Source organism: Piliocolobus tephrosceles, chromosome X (assembly GCF_002776525.5).
Source record: "Piliocolobus tephrosceles isolate RC106 chromosome X, ASM277652v3, whole genome shotgun sequence".
Taxonomy (NCBI): domain Eukaryota; kingdom Metazoa; phylum Chordata; class Mammalia; order Primates; family Cercopithecidae; genus Piliocolobus; species Piliocolobus tephrosceles.
The window spans coordinates 75,560,319-75,580,537 of record NC_045455.1 but is presented as its reverse complement, the minus strand read 5'-3'; the positions used below and the strand labels follow the sequence as shown (position 1 = coordinate 75,580,537).

The 20,219-nt window shown below is 40.9% G+C and overlaps 2 protein-coding genes and 1 non-coding gene across 8 annotated transcripts in view; 1 reads left to right on the top strand and 2 right to left on the bottom strand.

The window, feature by feature from the left end:
- The window catches only part of ELF1 (E74 like ETS transcription factor 1), a 114,467-nt gene extending 101,782 nt beyond the window's left edge, over positions 1-12,685 (bottom strand). Inside the window, exon 1 of the mRNA XM_023208892.1 lies at positions 12,589-12,685. The gene's annotated coding sequence lies outside the window, so the exon portion shown is untranslated. The remainder of the gene's footprint in view (positions 1-12,588) is intronic.
- Positions 12,209-20,219, top strand: part of WBP4 (WW domain binding protein 4) — a 29,409-nt gene continuing 21,398 nt past the window's right edge. For 3 of the 6 annotated variants that reach the window (XM_023208900.3, XM_023208901.3, XM_023208895.3), the window contains exons 1-4: positions 12,209-12,416; positions 14,332-14,404; positions 17,025-17,087; positions 17,173-17,296. In XM_023208900.3, coding sequence (XP_023064668.1) covers positions 12,349-12,416; positions 14,332-14,404; positions 17,025-17,087; positions 17,173-17,296 — 328 coding nt within the window. In that variant the 5' untranslated portion in view covers positions 12,209-12,348. Of the gene's footprint in view, positions 12,417-13,209; positions 13,377-14,331; positions 14,405-17,024; positions 17,088-17,172; positions 17,297-20,219 lie in introns of those variants that run through there. The other 3 variants (XM_023208896.3, XM_023208897.3, XM_023208898.3) reach the window with 2 other exon arrangements.
- TRNAE-UUC lies at positions 12,486-12,557 on the bottom strand. Its single transcript has one exon. It is a non-coding gene; the product is annotated as a tRNA-Glu (tRNA).

Genomic DNA, 20,219 nt, shown 5'->3' with positions numbered 1-20,219 from the left:
ACTCAGCCTAATCTAACTTAATCCTGCCCCTATTATGCCACTAAATCTAACTAAAGACCTCCCAGGGCTAAATCCAATTAACACTTTCAGAACTTGTTGTGTTAGGCCTATCACTTTAAACACTTCTTTGGCTTCTCTGATAACACTCTCACCTGATTTTGCCTCAATTCTAGACAGCTCTTTCTCAGTTTTCTCTGCCCCACCTCCTCACCACGTACCACTGGAGGTCCTAAAAGCTCAAAGTCTTCTTACTCCAGACTCTCCCAAGACAAATAGCAATTTCTAGGGCTTCAAACTACCAAGTCACAGTATCAAGGTGAAAATCATTTATCCTCAATTACCCTTGACAATTTCCTTAAGTTCACCCTTTAAGTACACTTTACCATATGAACAGCCCACAATGGCAGCCAATATACAATCCCATCCAGCATTCAAACACCACACTAAACAGGTAGCTTATAAGTTAAAGACCAAGGGTACAGGGCCGGGCGCAGTGGCTCAAGCCTGTAATCCCAGCACTTTGGGAGGCCGAGACGGGCGGATCACGAGGTCAGGAGATCGAGACCATCCTGGCTAACACGGTGAAACCCCGTCTCTATCTACTAATACAAAAAACTAGCCGGGCGAGGTGGCGGGCGCCTGTAGTCCCAGCTACTCCGGAGGCTGAGGCAGGAGAATGGCGTAAACCCGGGAGGCGGAGCTTGCAGTGAGCTGAGATCCGGCCACTGCACTCCAGCCTGGGCGAAAGAGCAAGACTCCGTCTCAAACAAACAAACAAAAAAAAAGACCAAGGGTACCAAAAAGTACATCATTTTTCTTGCTCCTATGCCATTCCACCTCCATAATCCCTCATTTAAAACCCATCAATATCTGCCCACTCTGCTGAAGATAAAAATCAAAATATTTAACATAGCCGAGAATATCTTATATTATTTGATACCTTGCAGCCTTATCTCCCATCACATCTTACTTTCTACATTACTGCCCTCCAGGCCTTTCATTTCCCAAAGTATACCCTTTCTTCCTTGCAGAGCATTTGCAAAACGCTACTTCCTCAATCTACTGTGTCTTCCCTTTTCTTCCTTTCTCTTACATAAGGCTTAGTCATCCTTTGGGTCTCTACAGAAACATCATGTCCTTAGGGCAGCCTTCTCAATCCAGCCCTTCCCCACACCTTGCTAGGGGTCTCCTGCCATGCATGTACACTTAAGCACACTTTTTACTTGTTCGATCAATGTCTGTCTCTCCCACTAAACTGTAAGCTTCATGAGGATCTTGTCAGGTTTTATCATTGTTTTATCCCAGCACCTAACACTTACATATTGGTGAAATAAGAAACTTCATCATTACAGATGCTTTTTGCACTCATAAATAATGAGCATACAGTATCCAAATACAAATTGAAATCTGCTTTTTAAAATTATTTAATTGGGGTAAAGTAGAACAAAATGTATCATCTTAATCATTTTTAAGTACACAGTTCAATAGTCTTTAGTACATTCATTGTGGTGCAACAAAACTCTTTTAATCTTTCAAAGCTGAAACTCTATATCCATTAAACAGTAACCCCCATTCTCCCTTACCTGCAGTTCCTGGCAACCACCATTCTACTGAAGTCTCTGTGAAACTATTCTAGATACCTCATATAAGGTGAATCATGTAGTACTACCTTCTTTGTGACTGGCTTATTTCACTTAGCATAACGTCCTCAAGGTTACGTAGCATGTGTCAGAATTTCCTTCCTTTTTAAGGCTGAATCACATTTCATTGTACGTACACAGCACACTTTATTTAACCATTCATCCACTGATTGATCTTTGGGTTGCTTCTACCTTTTGGTAACATAATAAGTATTTATTATTGTAATGCTGCTAAGAAGAACGGTGTACAAATATCTCTGAGACCCTGCTTTCAATTATTTTGAGTATATATCAAGAAGCAGAATTGCTGGATGATAATTCTCTTTCAAAAAACATTTTTTTTTTGAGACAGAGTCTTGATCTATTACCCAGTCTGGAGTGCAGTGGCACCATCTCGGTTCACTGCAACCTCTGCCTCCCAAGTTCAAGCGATTCTTCTGCTTCAGCCTCCCAAGTAGCTGGGACTACAGGTAACCGCCACTAAGCCCGGCTAATTTTTGTATTTTTAGTAGAGACAAGGTTTCACCATATTGGCCAGGCTGGTCTCGAACTCCTGACCTCGTGATCCACCCGCCTCAGCCTCCCAAAGTGCTGGGATTACAGGCGTGAGCCACCACACCTGGCCTCTTTCAAATTTTTTAGAAAGTGCCATCCTGTTTTCCATTATGGCCAGACCATTTTACATCCCCACCAACACAGGCATTCTTGTACAAGAGTTTCAATTTCTTCACATCCTTGCCAATACCTGCTATATTCTGTTTTGTTTTAATAGGACCCATCCTAATGAGTATCAGGTTGTGACTGCTTTCATATAAACTTTATGTGCCTTCATTTTCCTACAAATTTGTGGCAAAAAGCCATCTAAAAATACGTTCCATAAACAAATAACCTTCTAGAAGGTAATGGCAATGCAAAAGAAAGAACAGTTTTTCAAAGTCGCATTTTAAGGGACAGTAACATTGTAGTTCATGTGAAATGGCATTAAAAACAAAGGAAAAAAAAAAAAGGAAAGGCATTCCCACTCATATCTGAAATTCTCTGATGCCACCTGCCTGCATGGAGCTCCAAATTCCTTAAGCAAGCTTATGTTTTGCCTCCCTTCAGGATACTCCTCCTTCACTACTGCCCCAGATTCATGTGCCGGGACACCTTCTCCTATTCTCTTTGCCTGTGGCTGTACCTTTCCTTTCTATTTCAGCTCTGCGCACCTTGGCATTAGAGTGTATCAATGATAAACACAGATGTTTGAACAGCAGGGGTAAAATGAATCCCATCACAACCTTGAAAAGTTGAATTAAATGTTTGATTAAAACTGAAAATGAAACACACACACACACACACAACCTGAAAACGGATAAAAAAGCTTCATATAGAGCAATATATCAACACATCCTAAATCAGAAATGTATCTTGGTCTCTGGACTCCAAATTCAAAAAACTTTAAGTAATAAGATTAAACTACAAATAAAGATTTAAGACAATCTAGAATGATTCTCTCGATCAAAAGGTCACTAGGCTAGACATCTTCCCAAAAATTTAAAATAAAGCACAAAAATGTTTTAAATCAAAGGTATGTATGCAATAGTGATTAGTCTGCATCCAAACATAAAAGATGTTTTCAAGTTTGCATACACACAAAATTTATAGAATAGTTGTTACTGCTTTTTCTTTTTTTTTTTTTTGAGACGGAGTCTCGCTCTGTCGCCCAAGCTGGAGTGCAGCGTCTGGATCTCAGCTCACTGCAAGCTCCGCCTCCCGGGTTTATGCCATTCTCCTGCTTCAGCCGCCCGAGTAACTGGGACTACAGGCGCCCGCCACCTGGCCCGGCTAGTTTTTTGTATTTTTAGTAGAGACGGGGTTTCACCGGCTTAGCCAGGATGGTCTCAATCTCCTGACCTCGTGATCCGCCCGTCTCGGCCTCCCAAAGTGCTGGGATTACAGGCTTGAGCCACCGCGCCCGGCCTGTTACTGCTTTTTCAAAGTTCGAGTCATCTATATTAGAAGTACTTTTCTTTTTCTTTTTTTTTTTTTTTTTTTGAGACAGAGTCTCACTCAGTCTTTCGCCCAGGCTAGAGTGCAATGGCGTGATATTGCCTCACTGCAACTTCCACTTCCCAGGTTCAAGCAATTCTCCTGACAGGCCCTCCGAGTAGCTGAGATTACAGGTGTGCACCACCATGCCCAGCTAATTTTTGTATTTTTAGTAGAGACGGGGTTTCATCATGTTGGCCAGGCTGGTCTAGAACTCCTGACCTCAAGTGATCCACCCACCTCAGCTCCCCAAGTGCTGGGATTACAGGGGTGAGACACTGCACCTGGCCAGAATTACTTTTCAAAGAAGAAGATGTTTTAGTATTTACATTTGTGAAAATGAACTCAGGAGTGATCACTTCCATTAATCCTGAAATAGTAACCATTATAGCATAAAAATGTAGAAAGATATTGTGTGATAAAGTTTCTTATTGGTTAAATGTTAAACTAAAAATGTATTTACATAAGTTCATTGTCATTTACAGTTTTAAAAAGGATATCATAGCAAAACCATTAAAGAAGGTTAGAAAACAAATTTATCTTCAAGTTTACTGACTCTTCATTCAATACCTAGGTGAAGAGTAACTAGATCACCAAGTATTCTGAAAGTTACTTTCCTTGGCCAGGCACAGTGGCTCACACCTGTAATCCCAGCACTTTAGAAGACCAAAGCAGGAGGATCACTTGAACCCAGCATTTAGAGTTTGCAGTGAGCCATGATCATGACACAGCACTCCAGCCTGGGAGATAGAGAGACTCCCTGTCTCAATAAATAAATCAATGAGTAAATACTTAAAAATAAATTTAAGAAAGTAAGTTACTTGTCTTAAACTGTATCTAAATAATACTAACCTAATCTAAATAATCTAAATTGTATGGCAATTTACCTTGTAGACCTACATAAACGTGCACTTTCATCATAGTCTACTTCACTTACAATTACACAGTACTGTTTGTAGAATATAAGATATACATGTTAGCAAAAAATAATTTTGAAAAGTTACCCACAACTCCATATATTTACCTTGAAAAAGTTAAATAAAACCAAACACTTAATTGTGTTTGTCAAACTACATTTTTCAGAAGAACTGTCTCAGAGAAATATTTAAATAATGAAAATCTCCAGGCACAGTGGCTCACACCTGTAATCTCAGCACTTTGGGAGGCTGAGGCAGGAGGATCACTTGAGGTCAAGAGTTCGAGACCAGCCTGGCCAATACAGTGAAATCCCATCTCTACTAAAACTACAAAAATTAGCTGGACATGGTGATGGATGCCTGTAATCCTAGCTACTTGTGAGGCTGAGGCATGAGAACTGCTTGAACTCGGGAGGCGGAGCTTGCAGCGAGCCGAGATCATTCTACTGCACTCCAGCCTGGGTGACAGAGTGAGACTCCTACGACTCAAAAAAAAAAAAAAAAAAAAAAAATAAGACCATTAATATTATAGTTGACCATTCGTACATTACCAAAATGCAAGGTCCTTATGGTGAAGTATCAGGTCCCTATGGTGAAGCATCAGTGGCAAGTGGGTCAATCAATGATTCATCCATTCTCCTCAGTGTGGATATCACGACCTTAGAAGGCTGCTTCAGCCCACTTCTGCTTTACTGGTGACACAAATTTCAAGCCCTAAATGGCTATCCCACCCCTTCTGACACCTCTGGAAATTCAAGTGTGTAAGACATCTATAACGTTATTGGCTGTAAACAGCTCATCTCTTGGGAAAGTTTTATTTGGTCATGAGTCCAAAACTGAAACATTTCCTGAGTTGCAGTGAGCAAATAAGTATTTCACAATCACCATTTTATTTTGATTCAAGCTAGTTTATGAAACTACCAAAATAGTATAATTTGTGAGCAGAGTGTCCTTCTAAATAAGTAGCATAATATAACCCAAACTCATTTGTATAAATACAATTAAGGCAATCCGTCCAAAACAGAGAGAACTTTTAACAACTAAAACCAAATTCACAAAAAAACAAGGCAAGAAGGCCACTTTCACTTAGCCAAAAAAGGGTATGGTGGGATGTTTGATGTATTTCTCAAAAAATACAACTCTCAAGGATAATACCATATGTCTTATAAAATGGGATGAAAAAAATCAGTACAACAAAAGGGACAAAAGACTATTTCACAACAGGCCTACATGCCACAATATTTTAAAAAACCAACCAACCCTTTCACATGAAATTTCTGGAGCAAAGAAGTACCATCTGAAAAGCATTCTTGAATCATTGCAGCTTTTTAAAACTACTGGCTCTATTTTAGATTCCCTTTATTTAAAAGGCCTAGAAAAAGTTCAGAGAACAAACTAATTTCAAGCTTTCTATTTAATGAGCATCACTGCGCGCACCAACGTGGAAGAACCAAAGCCAGTTCTAAAACAGTAAATCACAAATGAATGAAACTTTAATTCTTGATGATTTTAGTCTTGATATTTTGTCCACAGGGTGGCAGTCTCATAGTATTAACTTGTTCATGAAGTCAATGCACAATTTTAGAGTTCGAACGCCACAGACACATGCAGATATGCAATTAATTTATTAGCTGGCCAATGCTAAGAGTAAAAACTGCCAGTCTCCTCCAATAAAATCCGTGCTTCATAACTTCTCTATTTCTTTTAGAAATATTTACTTTCTGAAGTCGTAGATTTTTCCTTCAGTTTTATATCTTGTATCCGATCCTTTCTATTCTGCTGCCACCACCCTATTTAGGGAGAGAGTAGAAGCAAGGAGAGCTGTTAGGAGATTATTATTGGACTGCTAGAAGTCTGTTACCTTTGTCAAAGCCTAATGGAGTGGGAACAGGAAAGGGATGGTAGAGACGGAGACCACAGATATAATCCTTCCATCCTCCAGTTCAACCTGTACGTTTCTACCAAATTCGTTTCATTAAAACATTCCTCGTATTACCAGAAATCTCTTTCCCTAACTAAACTCCTTAGCTCCAAATCCAAGGGGCTTCCAAAATCTCCTTGTCAAGGGTCTTCGTAAAATAAACTTTGTTTTGCTTTAAATAGACTTTGCTACTTCTTGATTTTCATTCATTCATTCAAATGCTTTCTGAATGTTTACCAGGTGCCAAGCCCTGCTTCAAGTCTGATGATACAGAGGAAAACAAGTCAAAGCCCCTGCCTCCAAAGTTACACTCCTGACAGTACAGTCTGTGAGCTGGAGGAGGGTATGTCCCCAGACACTTCCAGCTCTCTGCAGGTCAGAGGTATGGTTCTTCCTAAGTATGAGCCATTGGAGGCACACCAGGCATCGGGAGGACAGTAAAAACACATTGTCCACTACAGATCCTGATCTATTTTCACAGCCTTATTTCCCATTCTTATCCTACTTGCAACCTCAGCTCCGTTAAAATGTGCTCGTAACTGTTGGCGTGCCTCTGCTCCTGCTTGCTTCCTCTCAATGCCTTGTTCCCGTCCCTGTCTCTACTAGCAAAAGCCTAACCAGCCTTCAAAGGTTACCTCGAATGCTGCCTCCCACAGGAGGCCTTTCCTCATTCCCCTCACACAAACTCAGATGTGGATTTTGAACACCATCAAACACTTATGATCCCTGGCTTAGTCCCCTCTGAGTATGTATCACACTATGTATTGTATCATAATTATCTGTATATTTATCTAACCTCCTCCATCAGTTATTTACTGAGCACTTGCCACATTTGTGGAACTAACTAGGAGCTGAAGTTTCCCCATTAAATTACTCCATTATTATTTTAATTTTTATTTTCTAGAGAGAGGGTCTCACCCTGTTGTCCAGGCTGGAGTTCAGTGGTGCGATCACAGCTCACTGCAGCCTCAACCCCCCAGGGTTCAAGCAATCCTACCACCTCAGCCTCCTGAGGAGCTGGGACTACAGGCATGCACCACCACACCATCTAATTTTCGTATTTTTTTTCCGTAGAGATAAGTTTCACCATGTTGCCCAGGCTGCTATTATTTTAAAACAGATAATATCCAAATGATAAATGTAAAATCTAGAGATCAAATATTCTATTTGGTTTTTATTGCTTCAATCCTTTTTAAGAGGTTGGTCGAGATAAAACTTACATACCATGAAGTTTATCTATTTAAAGTGTACAATTCAACATTATTTAGTGCATTTATAGAGTTATAGAGCTATCACTGTAATCTATTTTAGGACTTTCAATCACCCTAAATTTACTATCCACATTGGCAGTCACCTCACCCGAAACCTCCCTATCCCCTCTAATCTAAGGCAACCACTAATCTACCCTCTTTCTCTATAGATTTGCCTATTTTGGATATTTCATATAAATGGAATAAAAATGTGGTCTTTCATGCCAGGCTCCTTAGTGTAATGTTCTTGTGACTGAGTACCTCATCCCTTTTTATTCCCAAATAGTCCACTATATGGATACACTACATTTTACCTATTCACCCTATTTACTCATCAGCTGAGGGACATTCAGGTTGTTTCTACTTTTTGCTTATGAATAATGCTGCTATAAACATTTGTGTACAAGGTTTGGTGTGGGCATGTTTTCATTTCTACTGGGTACATACCTAGGAGTGGAAATACTGGGTCATATGGTAACTGTTTAACATCTTGAGGAACTGCTGTTTTCCAAAGCAACTGCACCATTCTACATTTCCAGCAGCACCGTACGAGGGTTCCAACTTCTTTACTATTGTTTGAATCTTTACTACGTACAGAAGAACGATCTCATTATATGATATCCTTGCCTTCAGGGAACTTATATTGACAGAATAAGACAAGAAAGAAACAGAAACAAATAAACAGGTTAATTTCAGATACTAAGAAAATGAAAAAAAGAAGTCAGAAAGTAACCAGAAAGTAACCAAGGAAGAGGGATCTCAAGCTAAGGTGGTCAGAAAAGATCTCTCTGAGAAGGTAATGTTGAACTGAGATGTGCAGAGCTAGAGGGGGAATATTACAGGCAAAGGAAAAAGGCAAGTAACGAAACTCCGAGACAAGTATAAGTTTGGCATGGCAAAAAGGAAGCCTTCGTAGCCAAGATACAATGAAGTAGTAACAATGAAGTAGTAGATAAGGTAGGACCTGAGGTTACGAGGGTAGGGTCCAGACAATGTTGGACCTCCGAGACCATGATAAGGTCTTCAGATTTTAGCTGAAATGCAGTAATTGTTTTAAAATCCCTTCTACTTCTTTAAATACCAGCGTTCATCTCAGCAAACATTTACTGAACTTTCACGTCTTTTTTTTTTTTTTTAAGAGACAAGGTCTTCGGGTTTTGCTCTGTCACCTGGAGTGTAGTGGCGCCATCACGGCTCACTGCAGCCTTGAACTCCTGAGCTCAATGGATCCTCCCACCTTAGGCTTGCAAGTAGCTAGGACTACAGGCATGTGGCATCACACCTGGCTAATTTTTTTTACATTTTATTTTTGTAGAGACAGGCTCTTGTTAAGTTGTCCAGGCTCTCTCACTTTTTTCTTTTTTTTCTTTTTTTTTCCCCTGAGGTGGAGTCTCGCTCTGTCTCCAAGGCTGGAGTGCAGTGGCATGATCCTGAGATCCTGGCTTATTGCAATCTCTGCCTCCAGAGCTCAAGCCATCTTCCCACCTCGGCCTCCTGAATAGCTGATACAGGTGCAGCATGTGCCACGACACCTGGCTAATTTTTTGTATTTTTGGTAGAGATGTGATTTCACCATGTTGATCCGCCTGCCTCAGCCTCCCAAAGTGCTAGGATTACAGGCACGAGCCACCACATCCTGCCTCTTTCATATATCTTCTAATTACACCTAACAGTAGCAAATATTAAAGAGGTTATTTGGGTAAATCGACAGCACTCAGTGTCACTAATTTATGGCCCAAGAGAGAGCTCCTAAAATATGCCTGCCAATGGCACAAGTGTAAGAATGAATCCTCACAAATTGATCACCTAGCCTTAACCAATTTAAGATATATGTCTTACTGACAGTAACGAGCAGCTGTCTTCGAATACCAAGGTCACTTTCAACAAAGCAAGACAGATCATTCTCATACTTTAAACCTAGATTTCATTCCTATAAAGTGAATTCTAATTAACTGAGTGCTTTTCTCCATTCTATTAATTACAAATTACTATTCAACTCCTAAACATAAAACCTACGGACACAAAACAGTCTACGTTTCTTTATTGCTTGAATCTATTAAAACAAGAATTTTTCACATGCCACTGCTATCTTTGGGTTTTCCAAGAGACAGAAATGGTTTAAAAATTTTTTGTGACATAAAATGTCATTCCTTGATAAAAGAACCCGTTACCTACGCAAAATTTTATCAAGTTAAAATTCCTTTCTACATTCCCAGCTTGATCTCCCATGGCTCTCCCTGCAGGCACTCTGTGCTCCTGCCAAACCGACTACTTGCCAGCCTCATACTTGTTCCCCCTACCTGAGTTTTATGATTCACATTCCCCAACAGGAGAAATCCAACCAGTTCTTCAAGGTCCACTCTCCCCTCTAGGTCTCTTCTCCAGTCCTCTCCCTAGAGCAGAACTGATTCCTCACCTGTTACTCCAGTAGCACTTCTACAACTCAGACGTTGCCTTACCACATTCTATGTAATGCACAACTACATGAAAGATAAATCCGTGTTTTATACAGAGATGACCCAACTACTTCCTTTGTGTTCACCCCCAGGTATACAGTACAACTATTTGCAATTACCGAGTGCACAGTTGAAAATAACATCCATTTTAGCACCATTTGGTACAATGTTGTAAACTCATTACAAAATGCAAGGTCAATGCCTGGCATGGTGGCTCACGCCTGTAATCCTAGCACCTAGCACTTTGAGAGGCCCAGGCGGGTGGATCACCTGAGGTCAGGGGTTCGAGACCAGCCTGGCTAACATGGTGAAACACTGTCTCTACTCAAAATACAAAAATTAGTCGTGCGTGGTGGCGGGTGCCTGTAGTCCCAGCTACTTGGGAGGCTGAGGCACAAGAATAGCTTGAATCTGGGAGGCGGAGGTTGCAGTGAGCTGAGATCGCGCCAATGCATGCCAGCCTGGGTTACAGAGGGAGACTGTCTCAAAAAAAAAAAAAAAGGTCAAAACTTAAGGCCTCTCTGGGGACAATTATGGCAGAGTTATCCAAGTTATCTTTCATTCTTGCCAAATTTTCAACTACTGTATAATTCTTTAGTAACTGCTTCTTAATGAAACACTATTACTTATTTAAATGAAACTTCCACTTTCATTATCTATTCAAGAATCACTCAACAATTCTTGTAACTCTATGTAAAATTTGCGAGTGATATGTGTTATCAAAAATGTATGGCTCTAAAGCCAGAGAACAGAGAAGGTGAAAAGTCTCATCACACAGCTAATCACAGAAACCAAAATATTATTCGATTCAGCATTTTATCCACTAGCTAACATGAAGAACCCGAACATCAGTAAATCCAAAAGCATCTGGTGGTGCTTGGTGTGTAGCAAACACACAAATATTTGAATTAATGTAGATGATTTAAAATACTTAGGCTTTTTCTTTTTTTTTTTAACAAGGTAAGCCTAATCCTTAATCACGCAGATCACATTAACAAATTTACTGTGCATTTAAAGCTACAAAATAGTCCGGGAACACACATACTAACAACCAAAACATCTGCTCTCAGTAATGGCACTGACCAGAAACCCATCTACAAGAGTCACTTTTTCCTTTTTCGTTTGTTCCCAGAGGCCCAATAGACTAAACATTATAGCTGACCCTATTTTCTAATTTCAGCTTGCATTTAAGATAACGCTTTTGTTTCATTTACAGCTCACATGAGGCTGACACAGCTGCCCCTTCTTTGTAATAAACACAGGGCTTCTATATTTAAAAATACAGTAAAACGTTGTTTTAACGTCCCCTCCCCAGTCTCCAGCCAATTTTCTCTTTCTCAAGCCCCATCTCCACCCCAAGATGTGTTGTTGTTGTTTTTAATCAAGTTTTTTTTTTTTTTTTAAATCAACGGCGCTCAAAATGTTAGACCCTTTAGAAAGCCGATTTACTTATTTAAAGCCATCTCATCATAGTGGTATTTTTCTTCTCCATAGCTCGTGGTGTTTATAAAGGGAAAGAAAAAAGATTCTCGTTCCCAAAGGCCTTTTTTCGAGGGGACTTTCCGTGACCGCGACCACCACCCCTAACGTCAAGTTGGGACGACCTCGCGGGCCAGCCTCGCGCTTTTGCAGGTCGCGGGTAGAGACGCGAGCACACAAGCGGCGGAAAGGGGCGCCGGGCGGCTGCGCTGCCGGGAAAGCGCGCCCCCCGGGAGGACGCGGAAAGCACAATGTGTTCCGTGGGGCCTGGTAAATACCCTGTGGCCAAAGGACCACTAGAGGTATCGGCCCGGGCGCGGGCTCCGCGGCGCCCAGGGCAGGGGGGCCAGCTAGTCCCGCATCAGGAGAGTCGCAAGGGCGGCCGAACAGGGTGTGGGCCGGAGGGGGGCGCTGGGAGGAGATAACGCAAGGCCAGAGTTAATCATCACCTCCCGGGCGTCTGGAAAACTACGGGCCGGAGGGGCGGGGGAACAGCCCCGGGGAAAGTGAAACTCCCTCCGGGTCCACCAGCCCAGCGAGCTGGAGGCGGGAGGGAGAAGGACCCGGAGCGCACTCGCTTCTCCAGCAGGCACGGTGGGGCACTCGCCGCTCCAAAAGCCGCAGCCCAGCTCCTGGCGCCACCTAACTACAGTAATGCTCGTTTTCTACAAACTCACCCAGACAGGGGGACAAGAAAGGAACCAGAACACAAGATTTAAAAAGTGAGCCCTCCAAACTGATAGTTTAAAAAAGAGAAAACGGGAGGGGGGGGGGGGGGGAAAAACGCAGCTTTCCCATACCGGGAGTCGAACCCGGGCCGCCTGGGTGAAAACCAGGAATCCTAACCGCTAGACCATATGGGAAGTGCTGCACTAAGAAACTGCCGTGACCCACCTGACAAACGTAAGCGCCTCTGCCTCCTTCGCCGCACCGCTCGCCGCCGCCGCCGCCGCCGCCGCCCACGCGCTCCCCGAGCTAGGGAACAAGCCCAGTCCGAGCGCGCGGGCGTCGCGGGGGAGAGGAGGGGCGGGGCGGGGCCGCTCCGCCGCAAGAGCAAAGTTTGAGGCTAAGCCTAGCGACTCGCGGCCCCGGACCCCGCAGTTTCACCTCCTTTTTTAAACTCCGCCAGAGGACCTCGACCCACAGATCCCGGTTGCTCTGCTGGTCAAAGTGCCTGCGGACTAGTTGGCAAAGTTGAGAGCGGCGACTTCTCTGGGAACAGCTGTTTGCGTTGGGGCGGAGGCGGCGCGCGAGCTCCTTGGCCTGGAGCCAGCGAGTCTAGAAGGAGGGTGGAGGTTCTGGGTCCCAGGGTAGGACACAGAGACGGCGGGATGGCGCAGGGATTTGAGGTTTGAGATCCTGTCCTTCAGCTCAGGTCCCGTCGCGCTTTTGCCCCTTGCCGGTGACCTCAACCCCTTTATACCGACCCCACCTCTTTGGAGCCGGGAGTACCGCCCCTGTCGGGGGAGGGGAGAGGAGGCGATTTCGAACGCGGATTGGATCGTCTGGGCACCCGTAGTTGGGAACGGCGGAACGCTGGTCCCGCTGACTGAGGAAGGTGTCTGGGTAGGAGGGAGGTTCGGGTGGGCCTCGGGCGGCTGGAAGAGCCCGACTCGTCCCGCTGAGAAAGCGCGAGTCTGAGTGGAACCCTGGACGACTTGCATAGCGGCTGGCGCAGTCATGTGAGTTGGGTCTCAGGCCCTGAACAACGAGGTGTTGTTTCTCTGGGCGGCCCCTTCTCGCCTGGGTCTTCCCCTCCTCTCCTCCCGCCCTTCGGCCGGGGGCGTGACGGATGCGTCCTTAACTCACTCGGGACCGGCCCCAGACCTGCAGGGCCGGTTCTCAGGGCGGGGTGGAAATGCTACCCCGCCGAGCGCCGTGGGGTGTGGGGCACGGGCTCTTGGGTGAGACCGGCGGCCGGTTCAGGGGGCGGGTTGGACGGCCGCGGGTGAAGCGACGCAGTGCTCTCTCCACGACGCTGTCGGGGGTCGCACGCGCCCCTTTGGCTCCGAAGCCCCTGAACCCTAGTGTATTGTGAAACTAGGGCTGGGCTGCGGCCTCCGCCGCCCACTGGAAGCGGCCAGCCCTGGATAGCGTAATGATTTTTTTTTTTTTTGGTCGGCCGTCTACGAAGTCCCACGGCTTTTCCAATTCTCTCTTGCTTTGAGGCTGAAGAACAGTTTGTTTTAACTGATAGTCTCGGAGGAACTGCAGTCTTCCCCCAGAGTAGTCTTGTATGTTGTTCTTTTGGTGGGAATAACTTGATTTAAGGCAAACTTTATGAGTTTCCTCAGGTCTCCATTACATCAACCTCCCCCAAAGCCAGAAAGGATAAATGTTGTCTAAGATGTTCCTTAGTTTTTCGTAACGATGACGGTAACAAGTGAGGAATTTTTGAAAGCCATCTTATTGAAGGGAGTTTTGTAGTGAATTAGGTACAGACTTTTCCTGCTCTGCTGGCAACAGAATTTCAATTGACTGCTCCAACCAGATAAACAATAAAAAACGGCTATATATAACAATACAAGATTCAGTAGCAGGGGCATGTATTTCAAAAGTTAAAAAATGTAAAGCATGCAAAATTTTACCTTTTTAAGGTTTACATGAGCTTAGAGCCTTGTTTTCTCCCTTTTTCAGGGCGGACTACTGGAAGTCACAGCCAAAGAAATTCTGTGATTACTGCAAGTGCTGGATAGCAGACAATAGGCCTGTATGATAATTCCGCTATTAGAGATTCGAATAATAATTGTGTTGAATGAAGTACTTTTTTATGTAAACTCAGTTTACAAAGCACTTTTATGCACATTGCTCTTGCATTTTAAAAACATCAAAAGATTTCTGTTTTCTCAGTCCCCTATGAAAGCTGTGAGCCTTCTTCCTTTTCGTCAACCTAACTTTGATTATGTATTAAGTGAAGTTATTTCTCTGTGACCTTTTGGGAAATGGGCAATGAGTAGGTCATCTCATTCATGTTTGTGAAGCACCTACATTATAACGATGGTGTTCATAATACTGTCATACACAAAGTATTGTGGAAAGCGTTTAAAATATAAAAGCAACAGTTTAGTTTTTCTTGTATATTTTCTGCTCTAGAAATAATCAAGTGTATTTAATGCAGAGTTGTATATCTTTAGATGCTTAAATTTGAAAGGACACCATTATTCGCTTTCTCATGAAACAAAGTAACAACTCTGTTAGGTATGTTGTTAGTCTATCTCATAGTTGAGATCCAGTGTTGAAGATGTAAAGCAAAAAGCACACCACTGATTTTTCTCCCTTCTTGCGTGTCAAAATACTATGTACATACCACATAAACAGTAGGGTATCTGTTAAATGTATTTTATGTTGATACCCTTTTTACTTGGCAAAGTTGGATGCACAGAGAATAGTCTCATATTTTAATGCTGTGGATTTCTTCTGTGGATATTTATTTACTGTTATCTGCAAGGTGTTTAGGATTTGGATTTTTTTTGATGTTTTGGTCTTTTTGGATAGTTGCTAAAGTTCTAGTTCTTGACTCTTTTATTTTACGTGGGTTATCATTATAAATAAATACCATGAATTTTTAAAATCACACAAATCACTTAAACTCTCTCTTTCTTGGAGGTACCTAGGCTGTAAAATGAATTTTGTGAATTATCTAGAGTAAGTAATCCCTTCCAGTGTAGTCTGTCTTCATCTTCTTGAATTGGTAATACACATTGATTTAAACTTTATTTTTTTTTTCTTTTTTTTCTTTTTTCTTTTGAGACGGAGTCTTGCTCTGTCGCCCGAGCTGGAGTGCAGTGGCCGGATCTCAGCTCACTGCAAGCTCCGCCTCCCGGGTTTACGCCATTCTCCTGCCTCAGCCTCCGGAGTAGCTGGGACTACAGGCGCCCGCCACCTCGCCCGGCTAGTTTTTTGTATTTTTAGTAGAGACGGGGTTTTACCGTGTTAGCCAGGATGGTCTCGATCTCCTGACCTCGTGATCCGCCCGTCTCGGCCTCCCGAAGTGCTGGGATTACAGGCTTGAGCCACCGCGCCCGGCCTATTTAAACTTTAATTAGTAACAAAATTAATTTAATTTTGAATGGTCCTTTAATATTGTATTCTTTGTGTAGTGTAATCAACCTTAGGAAACCCAATGTATGAGAAACAGGATTATCTGCTTTACAAAGTCACACTTTAAAGATGAATTCACGGTAGTATTTTAGAATAGCTCAGTTAATGCATCATATAAGATTTGATTGACAGAACTTATTTTGCAGAGCTTGCCAGGAATTTCTTACTGCATTTAACTAGAAACTTGTAATTTAGGGAGCATTTCTGATTGTTTAAATAGATAATTGCGCTCACTCACCCGCCCCATCCCCAGTCATCCAGTTGCCATCACTCCCCATAGGTTATCATTTTTTTTTCATTTTCTTGCCTATCCTTCCATTGTTTCTACATGCATGTAGACACAAGTTCTTCTTCCAGCATACATAAAAGATAATGTACTGTATATATTGTTCTGAACTGTAGTTTTTAAAAATTGAACAGTATGTAACTGGAGCTCTCTTTGTATCCATACGTGAAGAGCTGCTTTTTCTCTGTTACAGTAGCCTATGAGAATGTACCATAGTTTAGCCAATCAGTCCCCTAGAGATGGATATTGTATTGTTATTGCAAACAGTGCTGCAGTCATTAAGCTTGTATATATCATGATTGTGTACATGTGCAGATATATCTATAGAATAAATTACCAGAAATAAAATTGCTATGTCAAAGGGTAAATGTATTTGTAGTCTTGATAGATGTTGCCAAATTATCTTCCATAGAAGTTGTACATTTTGAACCATTACCATATTGTATAAAAGCGTTTGCTTATAATTTAGGAGGAATCTTAAAATATGTACTTTTCTCCTAATTTTGAGGAATAAAGCAATAAAATAATTGTTCTCTTTGTCCCTCCTTGTGACAAATACAGCAATAAAATTCTAAAGGCTTTTGATGTTGAAAGTTGTTTAAAAATCTTTTGGCTTCATGTCATGTTTGAGTCCTCATTACAGTCATAGTCACTAGATTAGTCATCAAGGGTACCTTGTATTTTTCTCCATTAATAAGGTCATCATGGTTTATTTTAAGAACCAAAGGAAACCTAGTCAGAGGACATAATAATAAAACAATGTAGTTCCATAGCATCATTTGATTAAAAGGGCCAGTTTGCATTAAATTAATGTTTTCATATTTTCTGCCATTCATTTTAATTTTAATTTTCTCATGTTTATGAGAAAATTGTCTGTGTTTACTATGAATTTTATGATGTTTATGTAGTTTTCTTTTGTATTTTCTCTGTTTTCATTTTCAAGAGTGTTGAATTTCATGAAAGAGGAAAGAATCATAAGGAAAATGTGGCAAAAAGGATCAGTGAGGTAATTTAGATTGTTTCTTTGCTAATTTTTCTATGCAAATGTCAGTCCTTTATCTCACTTTCACTGTTACGTATGTCTTACATAGATTAAACAGAAAAGCCTGGATAAGGCAAAGGAAGAAGAAAAGGCATCAAAGGAGTTTGCTGCGATGGAGGCAGCTGCCCTGAAAGCATACCAAGAGGATTTGAAAAGGCTTGGCTTAGAATCAGGTAAAAAAAAAAAAAAAAAAAAAAGCAGCCAGCATGTTTTAAAAGTAACATCAGAGGTCATGCTAAGTAAGCTTTGATTGTTTCCATAAAGAGGTTATAAACTCAGTATACTCTCAGTGCTTTTATTATGCATCATAGCCCTGTTTAGACTATGGAAGTTTGTTCATGCCCTTTTGTTGTACTTTTAATGTTTTATCTTTTAACACTTTCATTCATAGCAGCCATACTACTTTTGTAATCCTAGCTCTATCCTAGGTAAGTGGTTCATTTCAGAGACACTTTGAGGTTTTTAGGTATTCTAGTTATTTGGCTAAAAGACATTATGCATTTAAAAAGAGGCCCTGCATTATAATTACAATTCACTGTGTCCATATGGTGAAAATTATGAGTCTTGTATATTTATATGGGTGATTATGTAATGAATTAACCTTTTGTGGACAATTTGCAGATTTTACTACTAGAAGGCAGATATTTACTACTAGAAGGAAGTTCCAGGTGAAAGACATTATTTAACTAGACTGTGTCTATCTTGTCATTGAATTTAGGCTTTAAACTGGGAAGGTTTTGTGAATAATTCTTCCATATCACATCCATTTTCTTTAAGCCAAGCATATAGCAGATCTCAATTGATCTTACGTACTGGTTGCAATCATCAACATGTGATGGTATTCCTCTAATAAAAACAGCTTTCAATTAAGGTTTTAAGCAGAGTACCAGTTAAGTTAATTGGCATTGTGTTCATTAAAGTTGTAGCCAGACTTTAAAAATGTTATCCTGGACATTAGTAATTAAAAGGTGGGAAAGTTGTTTGGTTACTTGAGGATAAAGCCATGTGTTCATTTTGAAAGGAAAAAGGATTTAGGCATTTCTGGAGAATTAGGAGTAGGTGAAAGTCCAACTATTATCAATTATATGCATTGAGAGATTCCATTATGCTGCCCTTTGAGCAAATAAATTTTACCATTTTATATTTAAATGGATTTTTCCTATTAAATATTATCATTGCCTTGTTTTTCCAAATAGGATATATATTCCTTTAAACATACAAAACTGCAGTACAAAGAAAAGAGGTTTTGAAAACTCACTAACTGTTAAGATTTTTTGCAGACCTCTTCTTTAAATCTTTTTTTAAATTACATATTTTGTGCTGTGGTCTATTTGCCGGTTTTATTTTTTCTCTCAATGATATATCAAATGTATCTTTTCTTTTAAACAATTAGGGAGATATATCATTTTTATATGGTAGTTAGGAGCAGACTTTGGAGTCAGACAATTTTCTCTTGCTAGTTATAATTTTAGGATTATTAAAACTAAGTGACATTATGGTATAAATTGCTTATTATGTGACCACACATAACAAATGTTGAATAAATGGTAGCCACTGTTATTTTGTCTCTGTACTATAATTTATTTAATCTTTTCCTAGTTAACATTTAGGTTGCTTAGCGTTTTTCACTAAGATGCATTTAGCATCTTATATGCATGTATCTTTTTACACTTGTCTCTGTAGGTTCAGTTTCTAGAAGTTACGTTACAGTATCAAAGTGTAAATATATTTTATATTGATAGTTAATACCACATTGTCTCCAGAAATGGACTGATTTACATTTTCACTAGAACAAAAATAAGTTTATTGACCTGTTTTAGGAGTAACTAGCCAATCCTTTGGAAAGTAAAGACATTAAAAACTATTTTTCTCTCTTTTTTTTTGAAGACAGGTCTCGCTCTGTCACCTGGCTGGAGTGCAGTGGCACAATCATGGCTCACTGTAGCCTTGACCTCCCCGGCTTCAGTGGTCCTTCCACCTCAGCTCGCCACCAGTCCCAGCTATTTTTTGGTGGAGACAGGGTCTTGCCATGTTGCCCAGGCTGACCTGGAACTCCTGGCCTCAAGCAATCCACCTGCCTGGGCTTCCCAAAGTGCTGGGATTACAAGTGTGAGCCACCGTCCCCACCAAAACTACCCATTTTTTGAAACCAGTGTAAATACCTGATCCATCAAACTAATACTAGATTTGGTCATTCTTTTCGGTACTTACCGATCTTCTGCAAAACAACAGAAAAACATTTCTTTGAATATTAGCAAAAATAAATGTTAATTGGCTGGGTGATGTGCTCATGCCTGTAATCCCAGCAGTTTAGGAGGCCAGAGTGGGAGGATTGCTTGACCCCAGGAGTTCAGGACCAACCTAGCAAGATGGTGAGACCCCACCTCTACTACGATATAAAAATAAAAAATTAACTGGACGTGGTGGTACGCACCTGTAGTCCCAGCTACTTGGGATGCTAAAGTGGGAAGATTGCTTGAGCTGAGGAGTTCAAGGCTACTATTGTGGGCTTTGATTGAGCCACTGCACTCCAGCCTGGACGACATAAGGAAAAAAAAGTAAAAGTTATCTGAATTGTCTTTGTAATTGTTGTCCATTTTTCTATTAGAATGTTTGATTCGTAAAGGATCTTTGTTAGGAATATTAACCCTTTGCTATATTTATTGTAAATATTTTTCATTTGTTTTATTTTTTTTTATTTTTGTCATACAGAATATCTTAATTTTTAAGTAGTCAAATTTAACATTATTTTACTTTGTGTTCTTTTTGTAACTGTCTTTGACCTAGTATTTAATAAAAAAGGGGGAAGAGAGCAGGGAGTGGGAAACAGCTTTGCTTTTTTCCCAAATAATTAACCAGTTAATCTAAAAACTTTCTTTTTAAACATGGTTTCTTTATTTCCATTTTTATTTTTTTATTTTTATAGATTTAGGGGGAACAAGTGCAGATTTCTCATATGCATATATATATTGCATAGTGATGGAATCTGGACTTTTAGTATACCCATCGCCCGAATAGTGAACATTCTACCCAATAGGTAATTTGAAAACCTCTTTTTTTTTAAATGATCTGTCTTTTATCCTCTTGATATGAAAT